This window comes from Rhinolophus sinicus, chromosome 1 (assembly GCF_057876585.1).
Source record: "Rhinolophus sinicus isolate RSI-liver-muscle chromosome 1, RSI-T2T, whole genome shotgun sequence".
NCBI lineage: Eukaryota > Metazoa > Chordata > Mammalia > Chiroptera > Rhinolophidae > Rhinolophus > Rhinolophus sinicus.
This window is the reverse complement of record NC_142501.1, coordinates 16131067-16153259: the sequence shown is the minus strand read 5'-3', so window position 1 is coordinate 16153259 and position 22193 is coordinate 16131067. Positions and strand designations below refer to the sequence as shown.

General features: G+C 48.3%; 1 protein-coding gene across 1 annotated transcript in view; it reads right to left on the bottom strand.

Moving 5' to 3' along the window:
- NUAK1 (NUAK family kinase 1) overlaps positions 1-19911 on the bottom strand; it is a 73929-nt gene extending 54018 nt beyond the window's left edge. The window contains exon 1 of the mRNA XM_019728450.3: positions 18730-19911. Within this exon, the coding sequence (XP_019584009.3) occupies positions 18730-18990 (261 nt within the window). The 5' untranslated portion in view covers positions 18991-19911. The remainder of the gene's footprint in view (positions 1-18729) is intronic.
- Positions 19912-22193: the final 2282 nt, after the last annotated feature.

Sequence of the window (22193 nt, the reverse complement as noted above, 5' to 3'; positions counted from 1 at the left end):
TGCAACCCAGGTACTTGGATTCTGTGGCCAATGCTGCTTCTGCTGGCCCACACCTATTTCCACATTTCATCAAATCTATGGAAACATGGGGTAAAGAACAAACACCCTGAGTCCTGGCCTTGTGATACTTCCTTTCTCTGAAGCTTAAGCCTTGGGGAAAACTAAACTCAGATATCGGACGGTTCAAACGTCATCAACAATCTGGCCAGGGAGCTAATCAGAACAATTTGAGAGCTCGGCTAAACAAGGACACCCCTTCCTGGATCAAGCATTGTCTTTATGGCACCACTTCATACGAACCATTCCCTTACAACAAAACTGTCAAATCCAGCAACCACAGGCCAGAAACATCCCAGCTGAACCCCGCCAAGCTGCTTTCTGATGTACTGTACACAGAAATACCAATATTCCCCAGATGTTCTCCATGTAAAACATTTGGTTTGAGACACAGCCCTTCTTTCCTCAAAACTCTTACATTTGTTTAATGGACTCATACAGTTCAGCTAAAATATCCTGGAGCAAATATCTGAAGCCAGCCCAGCTCAGATGCAAACATCCCATCTGCAGAAAAGACAAACAAGTAAATAAGACAAACCTCCCCAAGATTTATGCTCCCTGCATCTTTAAGAAGGTCATAAAATGTAAGCAATGTACAGATAGTAACGTATGTTGCTTTCAAGTGTGTTTCTGCGCCCGTCTCCATATTAATCTAAGACTGATGTTCCAACAGAGAGTAGGTCTGGCATGCTGAAGACGAGGCTACATTCTGCTTCTTCCTCCCTCAGAAAAGAAGTTAAAAAAAAAAAAAAAAAATCTGTCACCTGAGCAACGTAGATGATCGAGGTAAAGGTAGGTTTTTTCTAGATCCAGTTATACATATGTACCAGTAGCTCCTTATTCCAAAGCCACTTTCTAGAACACAGGTGGCAAAATGGGAAATGCACTGGACCTTGAGTCAAGAGACCCAGCTTGGCCACATACTAAGTGGGTGAGCCTGGCCTGTCCCACTCCCGGAAACTGGCTCATCCTATTACATGAGAAGACGGAACTTCACTAGATTAACTGTCAGGGACCATTCCGCTGTGAAGACAACATGAATAAGGCAAATAAACCATTAGAAAAGCCACCCCAAGAAATGTCATCAAATCCATGCACTGAGCCCCCACAGATGGTCACCCATAGTTTTCCTACTAACAGTTCTAACAAGCTTGGTCACAGCAAATCTGTGGGGAAGTGGAAAAATAGAACTAGAAAGCCAGTGAAGACAACCTCACTGACAGAATCAGACAGGACAACTAACTTGACCTTCAATCTTGTCTTGAGAGTTTTCAGAATTGAGCACACATTATTTTTGCTTTAAGGAAAAGAAGACTCTTACCATTTAAAAAGGGCACCGAAAGGAATGAAAGTTGATAAGGGGGCAGACAGACAAACTCGAAACAGCAGACATGAGAATTCCAAAACACAGTACTGAGAATCATTTAGAAGTTCCCCAAAAACATAAAGACGAAGTTTAACTATCTTTAAGATACTCTGTTTTAAGAAGGCAAGAAAAGTGCAACCACTTGAGAAAGATTTCCATAATACATGGTTACAATTTTTTAAAAGCTTGGCTCTAAACGGCTGAGATTCAATGACCTGGAAAGATATATTTTGAGCTCTCCATTAAGTTATAACAGATCAAGTTATATTAGTATTTCCACTTAACCAGTCAGTGCATCAGATTAACCAATGTTTTCCATTTCCTTGACTGAGAATAATGGCAGGTTGAAGAGCAGGTACTGTTGGGCTACCCCACACCCTTCTGTTCAGTTAGCCAACTACCCACCGCCATCCCAGCCAAGCCAACTGCTCCAATATGGCACCCACCACAGTCCATGGAACACCTCATTCTCCAACAAGGCCAGCAAATCTGGCATGATTGTAACTTTCTCCATTCTAAGGATAAAATTCCCCAGATTTCAGACTTGTGTTTACTCTCTCATCACTGCCAAGAAAATGCAATCAGATAACACATTAAAAACGCTCAGTAGTCTGCCCAACATACAGTCTATGCTCCCAAACCGCTTTTTTAATTACAATTATTAACAAGTAGGCCTTATACGAGATGTGTATAAGTCAGAACACGACAGTGAGGCTGAGAGGTTGATGTCAGAGGGCAAAGTGAGATGGGAGTTGGGAGACAGTGAACAGCTGTAGCCTCTCTTAAGAGGACATTTCAGGTCACCCCACTAAAAGAAGTCCCTTCAAATGTACTTCTGTAGCCCCCAAGGAATCAATTTTGTAGGATGGAATTATTTCCCTGAAATAAACAGACACACAAAGGTCGCTACAACTGGGGCCTAAAAAGAAAACATGCTGGCTGCCGATTTACGGGCAGCCTCTGATGCAACAGAGCAAAAGGTCCCGGCCCACGTCCAGGTCCAGTGGGATGGCTTTGGATACACCAGTCCTCCCTGGAGAAAGCACATGGGGGGGCAAGGGTGGGGGAGAGGATTCGCCTTCCTGTGGGCAAGGTCCCTCCCAGCTTGACCAGTCATCGATGTGGACACCTTCAGGCGTGCAGACCCTTGGACCTCGGCAGTCAGCACGCTTTAGCCAGCACCTTTCAACTCCCGCAGTGCAATGCAGTAACCAAGAGCGCAGTTTAAAAATACTGATATCGGGGCCCCATCCCCAGAGAGCTTTAGAAAGGTCCCCAGTTATGTTAATGCTCAGCCAGGACTGGGAACCAGTGGGGTGGCAGGAAAAGTCACAGTGGGGCAGAGAGACCTGAATTTTGAACTCAGGTGTTACCCTGGTTACTTGAGCAGGTCAGTTACTCTTCCTGACCATCAGCTTCGTTACTGCAAAATGGGGCTAAGAGTCACCACACGTCACAGAGTTGCTGTGACATGAGATGACACATATAAACTGCCTCATTCAGTATGTCTTGCAGAAGGCACACACTAGGTATTCTAAAAATATCCACCCCTTTCCCTTTCACCCTCCTTCTTTCAAAGTTCTCCCAAGTGGGTCAGCAGTTCTGGGCACTCCCATCTCAAGGGGTCTCCTGCCTTGCTAAGTGGTTAACAAAGAAAGATACATCCTTCTTTATGTTGAACCCCCACCACATATACAAAATACACACACACACACACACACACACACACACACACACACACACCCTGAACCTCTGCTGGGTGACACAGATATATTCTACAGCAAAACTATGTGAAAATTGAGTCACAAGTAACAAAATGAAGGAACTCCTAGTTTTTAAGATTTGCTTTGCTTTTCCTGCCTAGAAGAAAACCTATCTTAGTTGTGACCCTTTCTCTGGCTATGTCTCTGTCCCCCCATTAGGCCAGGTGCAAGGCTCTTCCACCTGGGAGCACCGCAAAGGGCTGGTACATAGCAGGGCCAAGGAAAAGCCCGCCTAATGAATGAATGATGTTCCTTGAGGTCCGGCATGGGCATTTGTAGATCAACGGAGCTCATAATGCCCACACGTGTTAATCCCCCAAACAGGCATTTCATCCATACACCTGAACTTCGATTCTGAGCAACGGGCAGGAACGGAGATGAAGACCCGTGTGGTATTTGGGAGGCAGCTGCTCAAGTTCAGTGACCATGAGCAGCAGTGTCACAGCTCTTCAGGGTCTGAGCAGAGCAAACATGGGCAACTGACTTGATTTTCCATGCTTCAGTTTATCCCCTGTAAAATGGGGATAATAATGGTAGGTACCTTTTAGAGTTATCATAAGGATGAATTCAGGTCAGTGATTTAACATGCTTAGTCTCTCACCTGGCACAACCATGCAACTGTGTACTAGTATTACTATTTATTACTCCATGGGAGGATAGAAGGCAAAGAGACCTCAAGCTTCAGGTCCAATATAAGGGCCCGGGGTCTTAAGGCCCTCCGGCAATTACAAGATGTGGACCGAAGAAAGTGGGGTAGTGTATCCCCAAGTAAATACAACTAGCTCCCCCTTGCTGTGTTTCTCAAAGTACAGACCATGGAGCAACCCCTTCTTCAGCCTTTTAACCAACACTTCAAGTGACTACGAGGTCTGACAATTAAGTTCGTGAACTCGCTGCACCGATGTTGCTAACCTTTTTTGATATCAGAGGGATTATTCATTATGAATTCGTACCAACTGGACACACAGTTACCCAAGTTTACTACTTAGAAGTGCTGGAAAGGCTGCGTGAAAAAGTTAGACAAAAACAACCTGAACTTTTCGCCAACAATTCATGGCTCTTGCATCACAACAACGCACCAGCTCACACGGCACTGTCTGTGAGGGAGTTTTGAGCCAGTAAACAAATAACTGTATTGGAACACCTTCCCCACTCACCTGATCTGGCCCCCAATGACTTCTTTCTTTATCTAAAGATAAGGGAAATATTGAAAGGAAAACATTTTGATGACATTCAGGACATCAAAGGTAATACGAGGACAGCTCTGATGGCCATTCCAGAAAAAGAGTTCCCAAATTGCTTTGAAGGGTAAACTAGGCACGGGCGTCGGTGCACAGCTTCCCAAGGGGAGTACATCGGAGGGGACCATAATGATATTCAGCAACAAGGTATGTAGCACTTTTCTAGGATGAGTTCGTGAACTTAATTGTCCACTTGAGATGTTAGTTAAAAGGCTGAAGATTCTCCAGGTCCCCCTGAGTCCCACCCCAGCCCTGCTGGATCAGACTCTCTGGGGTGGGTGCCAGGGACGGTGCATTTTACAGACACACCCAGGAGATTCACATGTCCCCTGCACACTTAAGAACCATTAGAATTGGATAAGCTCCTACTCTAGAGAACCGTGTCTGTCTGCTCATCACATCTCCAGAGCCTCGCACAACGTCACCTAGTATGTGCTCAACAGCTATCAGATGAATCCATCCAGTCAATAGTTCAACTCTAGAAGTATACATTCAATTTTTTTTTTTTGCAAGACCCTCTATGTGTTAGGCACATGCAAAGCAATGCTGAACAGACAGACAACTTCATTCATTCATTCTAAAAATCTTTACTGGGTGCTTACTATATACCAGGCACTGTGCTAGACACTGGCAATACAGTAAAGATGGTGAATGCGGTTGCTAAGAGATAATTACAGTTAGTGACAAGTGCTACATATGGAGCTAATAATGCAAGGGCAAGGGTGGAGTGTGTCACTGCAATCATGAAACTCAGCCTCTAGAGCAGGGCTGTCCTTCAGAACGTTCTATGATGATGGAAATGATCTTTACTGCACTGTCCAATCAATGGTAGCTACGTGTCACAGAGGGTTATTAAATGCTTAAAAATGTAACGAGTATAACCAAGGAACTGAAGTTTTCATTTTATTTCATTGTATTAAGTTTTCATTTTAATAGCCACATGTGTCCATGAGAGACAGTGCAGATCTAGACACAGAAAGAGATAAGTAAACTGGAAATTATAACACAAGGCAATATGTGCTATGGGCTGGGGGCGAAGGGGGGGGCGGGGAGGGGGGGGCATAGAGCACCATGTGTTATCAAATGCCTCTTACCCAATTACCAGATGCCCTAATGTTCTCTGGCTCTGGGAATGGAAGGAACAAGGTCAGGTACAACTTGGGCTGGAATTTTTATAGCCCATGATCAGTTGGAAGTGGTATGCAGCCTAGCCAAACCCTAGATACTGTGGTTAAAGAACACACCAGTGTCCGAAAAGCCTGCCCACAGCTGCCAGAGAGATCTCTTTCTTCCCCATCATTCCGCTGATGGTCATTTTGTCCTTGGCGAGAATGTCCCACTGGGCCCGAGACACTGCATGGATTTTATGAGATGTCTTCGCTTCAGGCATAAGTACAAATACAAGCCTCCTAAATTCCACCGGAAAATTGGTGGCTAATCCAAACATTTCATAAAATTAGAACTCATTGTGGGGCTGAAAGGAATTCAGACTGTGCCGCCACCAGAGAAATGCAAAATATTTGTTATAATTTTTTCCTTCATGAGCTGTTTTAAGAAGCAAGTGTTTTTCCTACTTGAAGCAAAAGAGGGGGGGAAAATTTTGTTTTTGTTTTTATTCTGTGGTTTGCAAAAAGCATCACCAAATGAAAAATCGAGGAATCCTGCCTGACTCCCGAACCCTTCAGCGAGCAGAAATAATAAACCCTCCCAATCTTGGCTGCATCTTGCCTTTATAAAGATGGTATTTTTCCTGGAAAAAATGGCACTTTGGTGCTTTAATTTTCTTCTTGGGCTTTAGCCCCAGAATTTTTATATCCTGAGACTTCACTAGCAAGAGAGACAAGGCAATCATTCATTCAGGTACGCATGCCTGCCTATCCCCAATATTTACTTGTCAAGCACTGTGTTAGGAACTTGGTACCCATCCGTAGGCAAAACCGATGGAAATCCCTGCCCCGGTGGAACACACCTTCTAGCGGTGGAAGACAAAGAAGGAAGGATTCAGTGTCTGCCACTTGGAAACAGTTTGGGGAGGAGACATGAGGGCTCACCAAATGCAAACTCGGGAAGGGGCTGGAATCAGATGGACTGCAAGAGAGCAGAAACCTCATCTGTCTCATCCTTACTCTCGCCCTATCGCCTAGCGCAGAGTGGCGTGTGACACATAGCAGGCACTCCACAAATATTTGTTGAATGAATAATGAATCATAAAACAAAAATCAGGCCCGGAGCTCTCATCTTACAGATCAGTTAGTTGTAGCGTTGTAGCCACAGGAAGAACGCTTCTTGCCCGAGGTCACGCAGCACAAGTTGTGGCAATGGTGGGACAGGCCCCCAAGTCTCTTGACAACAGCCTTAGACTCATGACCCTCCACAGCCATTTAGCAAATATTTAGTGCATTCTTATTGTGTGCCAAGCACTGAACTAGCACTGGGAGGACATACATAAGTAAGACACAGAAAAATCGGGATCATGGGACGAAGTGCATCAAATGGCTATTTTCACAAGCCTGGAGACAACCTTCTCTGAGCTTTACATGTGGGTTCCACGAGTGTCTACCATCCACTGTGTGGGTGAAGAAACAAAGCAAGAAGCTACAAAAGCTTACAAGGCTCCATACCCACGAGAGGCCATGGACTCCAGCGGTCACGGCCATGACTCAGAAGTCAGTCAACCCAGCTCTAAATCCCAGCTCTGATTTTTGGGCCAGTCACTCAATCTCTCTAAGCCTCTCCTTCCTCAAGTGCAAAATGAACGCAATAATAATACAGGCTCAGAGGACAGAAGGCATGTAAAGTAGGCAGAACAGTGCCCGGTACACACTTGTCACTCACTAACTGTTTCCTGCTATTAGGACTGTTAGCAAAAGGGTCCTCCCTTCTGCTCCGGACCTTCCTACACACTCACGAAGGTGGACAGGATTAGTGGAGATTCACTTAATTCCTCCCCTCTCTAGGATTTCTGCTACCAGCAGCTTGCACACCCACTCACACACTGGTTTCTTCCCTGAGCATTCCGATTGATTCTGCCTGGGAAACAGACATCAATTAACCATGAGGAAGACACAACGTGGGGTTCTCCCTGGAGTGAGCATATAACTGCCCTGCCTTTCTGTCCAAACACATTCTCCTGCTGGGCTCTGAGCTCGGTAGATCAGCGGAGTGTCAGCCTCTTCCGTCCCACGACTTCTGCAACTGGAGGACGAGTTCCCTTTCAAGTCAACTAAGAACCATACAAAGCAATTGTTTGCATCAAGGACCACTGAGAGTATCTCTAAGTTGGCAGGCATCTTTTTAAATTGATACTGAGAGAGTCAAGGCTGGATTGATGGATGTACGTGATACAAAGGGATGGAATTCTGGGAGATTTAAAAAAAAAAGTCCACAAAAAAGAATCAGTCTCTTAAATGGATCAGCCAGAGGGGAGAGTGTGGGCCACAAAGCTAAGGATTTAAAAACGACACAGGGACAGGTACACGTCGTAGGACCAAGCGGTGGCTGAGCTCCTTTGGGACAGAGGTCATAGCTCATTCCTTGGTGTCCCCCCAGAGCCCCTACAGTGCCTGGCACAGAGAAGGAGCTCAACACATACCTGAATAAATCTTTTTAAATGTGCGACCGGGGAAAGGCACTTGCCACACAAAAAAAATAACAGAGATAATTCTACTCCTTCTTGGGAAGCGGTGTCTCGGGTCACAGCTGAGAACTCAAGCAGACTGAGTTTCATTCCTGCCACCACCCCCAGGTTACAAAGTGTGGCCTTCTGCAGTAAAGAGGATGGTGACAGCATCTCTCTCATAGGCTGGGTCCAAGGCCGACGAGGAAGTCAGTGAGATGATACAGGTAATGCACTTACCCCCAGACCTGGCAAATACACCGTGTTTCCCCGAAAATAAGACCTAACCAGAAAATAAGCCCTAGCATGATTTTTCAGGAGGACATCCCCTGAACAGAAGCCCTAATGCATCTTTTGGAGCAAAAATTAATATAACCCGGTCTTATCTTCGGGGAAACACAGCAGTGTTCCCTAAACGTGAGCTTGACTGATTGATTGACTGATTTCACCTTTAAGGATGAAACAGTAGTAAACTTATTAGTTAAGCCTGCCTTTTAAATGAGGCTGCCAAAAACATCCCTTGCCCTGGGGAGAGGACCCCTCTTTAGTCTTTTCCTCATTCCTGGAGTCTTACCTCCACCCCACCTGTCACCAGGATGAAGGACCCAGGCTAAATGGATGCTGAATGTCCTAATCACTGTTGAAGTCACAGGGAGAAATTGGCATCTACAGGAAGACCCAAGTGCACAGCCGCGAACAGAGGCAGCTACAGGGCTCTGGCTTCATTGGGACCAAGAGCAAAGCCTCCTACACACTAAGTATCTAAGAAATGAACAAAAATCCTTCCAGGCAACTCAGTAGAACATGAGCTTGCCCTCCTCTAAATCCTAAATAATAATGGCTAACATTTATTGAGAATTGGCTACATGTCAGGCTTTGTTCTCAGCACCCTCCCTGAATCTTTACGACAACTAGGAGGTAGGTTCTACTATTATCACCCCATTTTACAGATGAGAAAACTGATAGGTTCTCTGAAAGCGAGAGTTTTCTGATTCACACAGAGCCTAGTTCAGAAGCCTCCCCACAGACATGCTTACAGAAGCAGCGCCTGCCTTGAGCTGAGTGAGAACGCACTGGCATCCTAGAACCTGGGAGTAGGGAAGGTGAGAGCCCCCCCACCCCCCCACAGCCTGACACTCCACATAGGAAGACTCTCCTTACACTTGACAAAGCCTGCACCAAACAATCTCAAAAGGGTTTTGAGAGCTGAATGTACTTCCCCTTCCCCACAACAAGGAGGTCTTCTGCCAAAACCAGGCCACAGGAAATGAAGTCCCCATCTTACCCACTCCTTTCAGCAAATCCCAGGATTCTGTTCCTATGAGCTGGCCGGGACTTTGGAGAACATTTTGTCTCAGCCCCTCAATGTACAGGTGAAGAAAGGGGGTTCCACACCAGGGCCCCTACTGTGAAATGACAACATCCAGCAAGGATTCCTTCCAATCTGCAGTCTGCTAGCTGCCTTTGTGGCTGTTGAGCCACAGGAATAGAAGGAGCTTGACACAAGGAAATGGGGAGGGAATGGGCCCTTAGGAAATACTAAGAGAAGCGGCTCCCTTTTTTTAAAACTGGGAAATTGCCCTTGGGCCAAATTCAAGTGGAGCCCTGAGTCACTAGAATGCCACCAGCCCCCTCCCCTTCCAGGGAAGGAGGGGAACCTACCACAGAGGCCTCTTAGCACTTTCCCACTGGAAATCTCATGCTGCCTCTCAATATGTCTAATGAAAGTAAACAAGTGGGATTCTTTTCTTAAGTTTAAAGGGTAAATCACGATGGTGTTTCTTCCAGACATACATTACCTCCTGCACTCCAGCCAGTTTACAATTCTTTAAGTACTTGACTTACAACCCAGGGATAAAATGTTTTGAAAGTCTTGCAAATGCATTTTGCATCTAAAGCTTGCCTGCTCTGCAGAGATGATCACCAGCTTTCTCAGATGGGAGGCTGGAGTCTTGGGGAAGTGGGGAGCAACCCAAGGAGGCCGCAGAGCAGTGGACAGCAGCCTCCATGGGTGGGGGACAGGTTCCCTTCTCCTCTCCAGGCCCACAGATCATAGATGTCCTCACGCTGGTGAGGAGGAGGGTGAACCAGGAAAGGAAGACAATGGAGTCCCAAGGGGCCTTCCCTGCTGCCACCCATCCTCACAGAACTCCCCCTACTCAGGATTGCTGGTGCACTCTTCATGTAGCTGGTTGTTCGTTTGTTCATGCATGCATTCATGCATTCATCCATTCATACTTGCAGGGCACCTACTACATGCCTGGGACCAGGCTATAGGCCAGTATGCAGAGGTGAGTAAGTCAGACAGTTCCCCTGCTTCCGTTCCAATGGAGGACGAAGGGGAGGGTGTATACAGACCTACCATGAAACCCACATGGTTTACGTGCTCCAAAGGGAACGGACACAGGGCCAAGACAGAGGAATAAGGAAGTGAGAGTTCAGACGCCCAGGCAGGAGCCTTGAAGGATATGGCAAATTCAGAGTTTAGTCCCCTGGCACCCCGTGAGGTTTTAAGCCGGGAGAGCCATGATCCAAGATAGAAAGGTTGCCAGGTACTCGATGCTAGTACGTCTCACCAAAATAATAATACCAGGTATAGTTTTCAAGATCCCACTATGCACCAAGCTCTGCGTTGGAAGCTTCAACACCCTGCTTCTCATGGCAATCCCACTTGGTCGCCGCATTTTGTAGATGAGAAAACAGAAGGTTGCAGCTTGCCCAGTTCCACGAGCTGCCAAGTAGCAGGAAGGAATTTGAACCCACATCTGTCTGATTCCACAGCCGTGATTTCTTCCTCTGCACCTCATTACCTGGCATAGTTCTCAGCTTATTCCAGATGTGTTCATTACCCACACCAACTAAATTCTCAGTATGTCGGTGGCAGGATGTGTCATATTCTCTGAAATGCCCCACAGTCCTGGGCACTTTCGTAAGCACTCATTAAATATATCTGGTTTATTGCTAAAGTGCAAATGTGTGCCAGCCCTCAGGGTACGCTGTGTCTTCGTCATGGGGACTCTTCAGCCACAGAGTAGTGACAAGCGGTAGCTAATAAGAACCATAATGAAAGCCAGCACCAGGGCTGCAAAACAGGGATGTACGCAGGTCATACACACACCAGGCACTCAGTGGAGGGACAAGTGACTGGCCTCCAGCCCACACTATTGTCATAGAGCCACCAGTTTGGGGGGGTTGCTTCAGGCCAGGAGAGGAGCCTTGTCAAACACATCCACCTAGAGAAAGGTCTTTTTCTAATTTGTACAAATGTGCCTTTTAGACTAGCAATGGCCCTGGCTGCATTTATTGCATGCCTACTATGCGCCAAGCATGGGGCAAAGCCTTAGCTACTGCACTTGAATCCTCTCAACAATCCCTAAAATAAGAAGTATTATGAGCCCTAGATGAAAAAACAGGGTTTAAATGAGATTGGTGACTAGCCCACGGTCACACAGCTGTCGAGGATGGGACCCAGGCAGTCTGACTCCAGGGCACTTTCTTTTGCCCATGGCAGACAGGACCATGCTTCCCACTTTTTCACACAAAATGTGCGTGAAAGTTCTGTGAACCCACAGGTTAGAATCTTGGGGGCCAGAGAGATATGAGTTTTAACCCCATTCCACTTTCTAACCACCTCCCCGAGGCACAGTTGCTTTTTATAACAGCTTCATTGAGATCTAATTCACACACCATCATTTCACACATTTAAAATGTAGAAGTGAGGGTCTTCAGTATATTCACAGAGCTGTGCGCTCTTCATCACGACCAATTTTTCAACGCTTTAATCCCCAAAAAGAAACCCCCATTAGTAGCCACGCCCCATTTACTTCCAACACACCCCAGCCCTAGGCAACCACTAATCCACTAATTTCTGTCTCTATGGATTTGTCTATTTGGGATACTTCACAGAGATGGAATCATACATTACATATGACTTTCTGTAACTGGCTTCTTCACTTAGCATGATGATTTCAAGGTTCAGCCATGCTGTAACATGCACCAGTACTCTATTCCTTTTTATTCCTGAATAATATTCCTGAAATATTCCATAAATAAAACTATGGAATTGATTATAAATAACAATCTGTAAGTAAAATGAACATGCATTTTATCCATTCATCAGCTGATGGGCCATTGGGTTGCTTCTACTTTGGGGCTTTTATAAATAATGTTGCAGTGAACATTTGTGTGCACGTTTCTGGGTGGGCATGTGTTTGCATTTCTCCTGGGCAGACCCAGGAGTGGAATTGCCTGGCTCCGGTTTAACATGTAGTCAAAAGTTTACTGAAGAGCCTCGCTGTGAAGTCAACATCTGGCTGCTCCTGGGCCGTTTCCAGAGAATTTTATCAATACAGCCAGACTCCCCTCACGGGTGGGTCATCTTGGCCCAGCCCCTCCCTTTCTGGGGCCTGGGATCTTCTCATTCCTGCACTATACAGTGTCGTCTGGGCCAGTGCGATGATAAATGCACTCTGCTTTAAAGCAGATACTTCACAAATCATAACTTACAGATGCTCGAGGACTTTCATGTGGGAAAGACAAATGAGACTTACGCTGTCTGACTCCAGAGCCACTGAGGACAGGAAGCCATGGCCAGGAAGCTGACAAGCCCTGGACAGATGTCTCTCTCTCCCTAACGAGTGCATAAGCACATGTAACAGAAAGGGAACTTGTGCAGGGGAGGGTCTGCCTGGCTCTGCAGACTTTGCTACGTAACCCGCCATTCATTTCCAGCCATTGTCTTTTCTTCCCAGCAAATCAAAAAGCTCCTTGAGGTCAGAAACAACGACCTATAGCCTTGACACCTCCTAAAATATCCCCTGGCTCAACTGTTTTCACTTCAGTTCCATCCTACAGGCCTTTGTTGAGCACCTACTATGTGCTTGCACTATGTTAGGCGTCAATGGTAGGTTCCAGAGGTTAGACAGGGCTTACCAACAGAACAGACAAAATACCTGACTCAACCTTATCTCCTGTTACTTCCCATGAGGAAGCGATGCCACGAAGACCTGGCACGTAGTGTGGGTGCATTTCTGTCTGCGAGCAGAGAAGTGTACCAGCTGACCTCCTGAGGCCCCCTAAGGATTCTAGAATCTGAGGCTGCTTACGCAACGAAGAACTCAGTGTGTGTCCAGGTGGAGAGCCCCTCAACCTGATTCATTAAACTAAGTCATGGCCCAGCAAGCAGCTAGTTTGTCAGAAGCAGACATGTCTCTCCCACAACACGGTTCCGATCCTTATCTTCTCATACCTCAACTCTTGCAAAAATCTCTAGGCTCGCCTCCCTGCTCCGTGCCAGCCCGCCAGACTGATGGGCTCAGGGCCCCACTGGGATCAGAAACCAGCCCAGCCCCCAAGAGCAAGGGAGATGGTCAAGGTCTCTGCATTCGTGTTGCCTGGGTCCAAACCCCGGCTCTGCAGCTGCAAGTACCTTGGGCCAGCTAGTGAACCTCTCTGTGACTCAGTTCCTTCATCTGAAAAATGAGATGCTTACAGAATTATTAGGAGGATGAAATCCAAAATGGGTACCCAGCATGTTATAAGTACTCAAGAAGTATTAGCTGTTACGATGATGATGACGACGATGATGATGATGATATCCCCCCGCCCCATCCTATCTTACCCATCTTGCCTCCTACTGCATCCCAGCACAAACCCTGCATTATAAGGAGTCTGGCCTGCTCACCCTGGAATCTGCCTTCTGGCTGAAATGCCCCATTTTTCAGTCTTCTGAAACTCAAATTAAGGGTCATCATCAACGCACTTGCCCTCCCTAATCCTATAGTACGTCATGGCTGTTCTCTATATCCCCTTCCTGAACAATGAGAGCCCCCCACCCAGGAACAGAATCACCCCATGGCTGGTCTTCTGGCACCAGGTACAGAGTACCAGACCCAAATCCAGAGGTGACCAGCTGGGCAACATAAGGAAGGTTCTCCATTCCTCTAGCAGCGATGGGTTTCAACACAGACTTGTTTGACACTGACTAGCTGTATAACCCCGGGCAAGTTACTTCACCTCCGTGTCACTTTCCCCATCTGTTAAATGGGTCTAACTAGAGGGCATACCTCCTAGGGTTGTTGAGAGGATTAGAGAAAATGTCTGTAAAGTACCGAGTACAGTGTGACACAGCCCAGGCTCTGAAAAATATCAGCTGGTGGTAATAATAGCAGCAGTGCAAATACGGGATGGGGTTTTCCTGTCCAGGATCAAATTCAGTATTATGAACTAAATGTCCATGAGCTACATTCTGATTTGAAAATCACCTGCCATAATCCAGTCCTGTATGAAAGCGGAACCCGTGGCCTAGCAATTGCTTACTCTGTCTCTTCCACCACACGGAACATTCCTTGTCTATGCCTCAGCATTTAACATGGGAAAAAGCATATGGCAGACGGTAATAAATCTTGGTTGAACTGAGCAGAATTAGTTCAATATTTGTAAGTACAGTTCATCTTTGCTACTAGATCATAAGGTCTTTAAGAGTGAGGATCATGTCTTACTCTGGTAAAGATTAAATGAGCGATGGAAAAAATACCAAACTATGAGTTGTGCCTTAGACCCAGCTCCGTCACTCACCAGCTGTGTAACCTCCGAAAAGTCACTTAACACTTCTGTGCATTACTTTTCCCACCTCAAGGAGGTGAAGTTTGGACTGATGTTTGCCAAGATCCCTTACTCCCTGAAACTGGGTTTGGCTCTTAGCAGAAACATGGCACCTCAGCCACCATGCTTATGACAGCCACACATCCCCAGGTTTGGCAGGTCAGCTTATTCATTTGCCCCCCTGATTTGCAGTTCTCTGGCACCAGGCTATGAAAAACTGGGCCAGTGATTCAAACATCCATTTTGGGTCCAATCAGTTCCTTTGCTAAATGAGGATGGCCCATCTCTCACACTAGAGCTCTAGTATGTGGGGGCACATCTGTCCACTGGTCCTGCCACCCCTTCCCAGAGACCTTGCCTCCTGCTCACACCACACCACATACTGTTCAGAAGAGATGACTTGGTACAGAAGGAAAGTCGAACTTGGTCTTTGGTGGTGAGGTGATTACATGGCACCTCTCCCCAAAATGTTGTTTGTTTTTGGTCTTTGTTGTTTTTGGCAATACTTTGTGCAGCCTGCCAGTCCAGGGAGCTTGGCTCAAAGAGAATGCATGCCATGTTATGACAAAGGGGCTCGCTCAACAGCCTTGCCCAAAATTGCAGCAAAACAAGAGTTGTGCAATAAACAAAGGCTAAATTCAAGGCTTTAGAAATACGCTCAGAGCCTGTCAGAATCTGGCTGTCTTGGCTTCCTATGGCGCACTTCCCTAATTAACCTAGCATTCTCTAATTAACCTGAAAAGTTGATTATTTTTCCCACCTTTCTCTGAATGGTACTAGGCTAACTGTCCGATGCATCATGCCCTTTTGATGGTCTTAAAATCTAAATGAAAATCCAAGTGAGATTTGGAAAAAAAAAGTCTGCGAAGAGAGGAAACTAAAATTGATTAATTTCCCTTTTTGAGGCTTTCTGTAGATAATTTTATTCAAATTTTCACAACAAATCTATGAAGTTGGCACTCTTAGTAGCCCATTTTACAGATGAGGAAGCTGAGGTTTCAAAAAGCTACATAGCTTGGGCAAGGTGACAAAGCTAGTAAGGGATGGGTCAGGATTTGAATGTAAGCCAGAGCTCTTAGTCCTTCTGCAAGAGTGGATCGTTGTTGGGTTTGTTAATCTCTGGAAGAAGCTACTTTTGAGTCCATGTTTTGTGGACTCAGGCAGTGGCCACAAGACCACATTTGGGATTGAAGGCTATCTGGACCACGAGGAGGACTGGACCAGCTGACTCCAACGCTGCAACTCTGTCGGAACTGCCTTTCACAGAATACAGAATATGATGCCCTACCATGTTTTATTTGAGTTAGAAGGTCCTTCCAGACGTGCAATTGAAAGCTGTAACATTCTTGTTTTTAAACACTTCTGTCTCAGGAGTGCTGATTTCACAGCATCTCTTGCAGCACCTGACTTGAGCCACTCACACTGGCACAGCAGCTTAAAGCCACTGCTCTCCTTCAGAAGTGCTCTAAAAGCACTTCTAAATGAAAATGAAACATCACTGCAGAATTCTCCATGAAGCTAAAAAAAAAACACAGAATTGTGCCTCAATTCTCCTCGATTGCACCTCAAGCGCAAGTTATGGCTATTTCATGTATCCTTGGAACCAGAAGAAAACTCCTGGTTTATACTTGAGATGAAAATTTCTTGCTGCTCTTGACAGATTGAGTCACCAAGCACTGTATGGGCAAAAACAATTTGCTGACCACTTAGTTGTTGTTGGTTTATTTTCTGTTCAGTCAGGCACAGGGAATTTTCCACCTGACAATTCCTGTTTCTCACTTAAGTTCTTACACCATCTGTGGGCAGTGTGCTCAGCAGGGGGAGGACTCAAGGCCAAGGAGGAGTTCCCTTCACAGAACTTCAGTTTTCCCGTCTATTTAATGCAAGGTTTTCACCAGATGATTTTGCTACCATTCTAAGCTTATCTATCCAGTAGAAAGCAGTTTGAAAATTGCCAGTTTGGGGGCGTAGGTCTTCTACAAGATTCAAAAATCTCTGTATAATTTTTGAGTAAAACAAGAGATTGAGCTGAAACTAATAGCACAATGGGAAACCAAACTAAGGCTGGACAATAACAGCAGAACGCCTATGGCTGAGAAATGAACCTCTTCTGTTCTCAGGGCGCCCCCTCGTGGCCATTCGTGTAAATTCCGACGGAATGTTCAGAGTTTCTGCAAATAAAGGGAGACACCCACCAAAAGAGAAAGGCAGGCTCCCCCCTACTGATGCAATCCCTTTCACTCTAACCTACTCTGTTGTTCAGACAGCCAGACCAATGCCTGACAGGAAGCCCCAGTGAAGCTAATAAAGGCGTCTGCCATAAGACAAGCTTTCATTCTTTCAGTTGGCGGTAGCTCCCCAGCATTCAGGCTTCTGCGTCCCCTCACAGATCCCAGACACACCCTTACCACTCAACCCCTCACAAGCTCACATCCTCAACCTGCAACTCCAGCTCCGTCTGTTTTTCATTATTCTGCTTTCCAACTTCCCAGCGCGATTCTTCAACAGCTATTAAGACAACATGAGCAAGGAGCTAAGCTTAGTTTTTGCTTATTCAACATCCAGCCTGGGGAATATCACCTCAGAAGAAAAGCATGAATGAAGTGCACTTTTCTCAGCCTCTTCTTCCACAAACCTGAAAGTGTGTTCCTCAAAGGACATTTTTACAACCACCCCCTCCTTCAAATTTTCAATCTACAAAACTGGCACCTGCCCAGAGTGAATTCTCACCTACTTGCCTGCTACAGAATTTGTTTATTGGAGCCAGTTTAAAAATACAGTGCACAATGTCTCAAATTTCCAACGAACCTATAACAGACTTTTAAAAGCTATAGGATAAAGTTCTATCAATGCAAACAATGAAGCCTAGAATGAGGGAGTTATCCAGGTATCCAAATATTTGAGAATTAGGGTGCTGAACTTTCTGATTGGTGTCCCATTTTTTTCCACAGGGCTGTCTCTGCATAAACACAAAAGAAAAATACCAACATCAACCTACCACTTCATTCAACAATTCATTTTGCTATTTCCCTGTGGTTATTTGTTAAGTTTATAAGCAATCCTGGACCCCTATACACCTCCCCAAAAGTGCCCCATAATTAGTTCCTGACTTTGGCCCTAAATCGATTAAAATAATATCTGATATGCTTCAAATCAAAGAACCGTGTTAATTTTCTGCCACACCACATAAAATCTTTCTGCAACAGTCAGTCACTTTGAACCCAACCCTCTAGCCACAAGCAGTGTGGATTTCAGGGGCCTGTTCTGCAGGAAGGAAAATGACAACAAACCAAGGTGGGGACAACCCAGAGACCCCAAGTTGCTCCTTGGGGCTGTGCAAATGGTGTTGAGACCCTGGCAGGGTTTCAGCTGTCACAAAGAGTGGGGCGGCTGGGCCAGACCCCTAAAGCAATTTAGTAGCCCTGCAGCCAGGACCTGAAATGTAATTGCATCTGCTGCAAGTTGGCATGTGTGTGGCTACCCATGCCCTGGGCATTTCAGTCCTCCCAGAAGCCAGACGCAAACTGTCACAACCTTCAGGCATGCGGCTGCCTTTACTTTTGCTCCCTCACCTTCTCTCTGAAAAACAGGCAGGAGTCCCTCGACCCTTGCAGCGACAGCAGCAGCAGGGTGATGGGGAGTACAAGTTGGGGGATACAGGGGGGTCCCACTCCTCTACAGGACACGGGACTTGGGGAGCCAGCTCTGAGCTGCGGACGTGGGTCTGTTTGGAGTTAGAGCAATAAGGCATTCCAGGGCATGGTCTGAATGCGTGCCCGCGAGGAAGACCCCGACGGTCCCAACATTGCAAAGTGTTTGCAAATCATAAACACTACTTTGCTGCTGGGATAAAAACCCCTAAAATATGCGCAGACAGGATGTAACAAGTGTTTCGGGAGAGAAACACGCCTGAGTCACGGGGAGCTGGGGGGAGAGTGAGGACTCTGTCTAGGGGTTCCCGGGAAGCCCCCTCTCAGACAAGAGCGCCTCAGTGCCCAAGACCCCCGCCCTGCATGCCCTCAGTCTCCAGCAGCGTCCAGCCAAATCGGCGCCCCCCGCCCTCTGCGGGTTTTCCCCACTCACCACACGGCCCGAAAACCTCTCGGTAGCCCTCTTGACTTTGCCGTAGGTGCCTTTACCCAGGGTCTCCTGCAGTTCGTAGCGGTGCTTCAAGTTGTGCTTGTGGTGATGCCGTTTCACCCCGTGCGGCTTCCTGGGTTCCGGGGCCGCCGCCGCCGCCGCGGGGGCTGCAGTCGCCCCCGCCACCGCCTCCGGGGGAGAGCCTGGCGCCCCCGGCCCCAAGTAGGGGCCGTCCCGGACCGCGGGCGCAGCGGCCCCCTCCATGTCCAAACGCGGGGCGAGCCGGGCTGGAGAGGGCAGGACTGGGCACAGCGCTCTGCGTGTCGGGGTCCCCGCTGAGGGAAGCCGGGGTGCGCTCAATGTCGCCCCCGCAGCATTGGGGAGGCGGCCGGATTCCGCTCGGGCTGCGGCTGGGTCACTGGCAGCGGCGGGGACTGCACATCTGGCGCACCGGGCGCGCACGGTCCGCGCACCGCCCACCCGCCGCCGCGAGCTGTGGAGCGTTGGACGAGGTGGCGGCGGTGGCAGCGGAGGCGGTGGTGTTTGCAGGAGGGAGGGGAGAGGGGTGGCTCCGAGCGCAGGAGGGGAGTGTTATGTGGGCGCCGCGCCCCCCGACCCCTCCCCGAGAGGACGGGCAGACCCGGCGGGGGCGGGGCGGCGCGCTGGCCGGGCCGGGAGGGAGGGGGAGTGAGGGGCGGCGCGGCCGGGGCTTCCCCCACCTCCCCGCCGCCACCGGGGGCTCGGGGCCACCCCAAGCTAGAAGGGGGATGGGTGCGTGTCGCGAATCGCCCTTTGTGCTGCGCGGTGTAGGCCGCAGCGGCGACCAGGGGGCTTTGTCCTCGTACGGCCGGGACAGGGACGGGGGGCTTCCAAGCCCGGGCGCCCCCTCCCCGGCCTCGCCCGCCGCAGCTACCGCGGGCCCTCTGCCGCGGCCGCAGCCTCCTGCTCCAGCCGCTCGGCCTCCCTTTCTGCTCGCACCCGGGCGGCGGCAGCAGCTCGCGGAGCCCCGGGGCCGGGCAAACGAGAGCGCTCCGAGCTGAGGGCCGCTGGGGCCCGCTCGCGATCCAGCCGGGGGCGCCCCGAGCCCAGGCGCCCCTTCATTCTTTTAGGTGTCGCCGCGGCAGCCAGTCCGGAGCTGGGGGAGACGCTGGGGGAGGGGAGGCAGGGCGGGTGTTGGGTTACAGGCGATGAGTCACGGGCCCCCTCCCGCCGCATGCGCACCCCTCCCGCCCCGCCAGGGCGCGCACCCTCGCCTCGCAGGCCTCTACCTCCAGCTGGGGGAGGACTGCCAGCCTGGGGCAGCTGTGCGCCCCAGAGAACACCAAGAGGCGCGCTTTGACCCGGGCTCCGCGCCCTCCCCGAAGAAAGGAGAAAGGGAGGCTCGGAGGCTGAACCTGGGGCCTGCCGCCGGACTACCGGCCCTCCATCACCATCCAGGATTCCGGCCCGGGCAGCCGCCTGGGAGAGGGAGAAAGATGGCATGGAAGAGATGGGGCGCTAGAGGCGCCAGGACAGAGCTGGGCGCCCACCCTGCCCGCCAAGGCTGCCTTCGGAGGTGGGCAAGTCAGGGACCCCAGATGGAGCAGGGCCCGGGGCCTGCTGGGCAGGAAGCAACTTGCAGGCCTACTGGCCCCTTGGGCCTTGGGAGTTTTCCTTTAACTAAAGAGGCTAGATCCTGGAGATGGTAACAGCAACTGCATCCCACTGCAGCGAGGTAGACCCCCCCCCGCCCCCCCCCCCGCCCCCACCCCGTCTCCTAAGAATCGGCAAGGAAAAATAAAGAAGGCAAGAGAAAAAGAGGCCTTAGGAAAATTTTTTTTTTTTTATAAATGGTGCAGTATACCAAACGGGGATAGGAAGAATGAGGTATGAAGAATGTCTGGTGCATTCTGTAGATTCCCTGGTGGTTCTTGACGTTTTCACTAGTGAGCCGGGCTCCTTCCTCTGCAGCTCTCAGGTTCACCACTTCTGCATTCCTACTGTCTTCACTCTTGTCTACCCCTATCACCTTACCCTGGACTCCTGCAAGGGCATGTCCTCCCTGTAAGCCCCCTCCCTGCTGCCAGAATAATGGCCTAAAACTCTGCAGTCATCACCTCCTCCATCTCTGTTCCTCTGCCACACGCCAGTGCTTGGTTTTCTTATCTGTCCAAACTTCTCTTATACTGCAGCTTGACATAAACCCCTCTGCCACTTCCTGCCTTCCCCAGGAGCACACAACTGGCTATTGCATAATACAAACACAAAGGCCATGTTTATTCAGTTCCTATTCTGTCCTCCACACTTGCAGTGCCTCCCTGTCCCCCTCCTGAAACCGTATTCTGCTTTTATACAAAGTCTGTAGACATTGTGTGTGTAGAATAGAGTCTGAGTGAGGTAGCATGCAGGTTGAGCCTGGCTTCCCGGTGGATAGGCTATGTGACCTTGGTCAAATGTCTTAACCACTCAGAGCTTCAAACCTCTCTTCTTCAAATATGGATTAGCAGGTCTGTTTTAGAAGTGAACAAATTGTGTCTATAGTGGTAATTAAAATTGTTCACCAGATATTTTCTGGTTCTTTCCCACCCTGGGGAGGTGGTAGGAATCCACTACCTTATCCTCTTGAAATTAGATGTGGCCATACGACTTGCTGAGGCCAATGGAATGAGAGCAGACGTGATAAACATTGCTTTTCAGAAATTTTTAAGAGCCAATGGGCAAATCCCCATATCCTGACAATTCTGAAAGTACCATCTTGGCAATCCTATCTTGACAACCATGGAAGTACAGAGCCTCCCCCAGCCAGCCTGGGTCTCTGTAAAGATGGCAGAGCCGTCCCACTAACCTGCATTAGAAAAGTAGTGTGAGCAAATATCAAACTTGGATAGCGTTAAGCCAGGGAGATTTAGGGGGTTGTTTGTCACAGCAGCATAACCTAGCTTATCCTAGCTGATACTGCGGCTCCTGAGCGCATGGGGCATCATTAGTATTCACAGACTGAAGAGCACCTACCATAGGCTGGTACCATTTTATGACAATAAACCATCTTCTGTAAAGTGGTTGTAATAATCCCTATTTTCACCTGAGGAGATCGTATCATAAAGATTAAGTAATTTGCCTGGGATTACACAGGTTGTAAAAGCAGCGCCTGGATTTAAACCCGACCTATCCAGTTCCAAAGCTCATGTTCTTCCTCTTCCACATACACTGTGCCGCCTCTCCTTAAATGGGAAGGATGGAAACACCCCATACAATGCCTGGCACACAATCATGCCCAAGCACTGGGAGTTCCTCTCCAGACTGAATTCCTATAGCATTTATAATTTGGACCACACTTCAGCACAATGTTATCATGCATTGCATTCAAGTGTTTTCCATAGATAAAGCATTTCCTCCAACAAGATCCCAGACTCCTTGATTTAGAGCTTGCATTCCGGAGTCAGACTGCCTGAGTTCAAGTCCCTGTCCCATCACTACTAATGGACCAT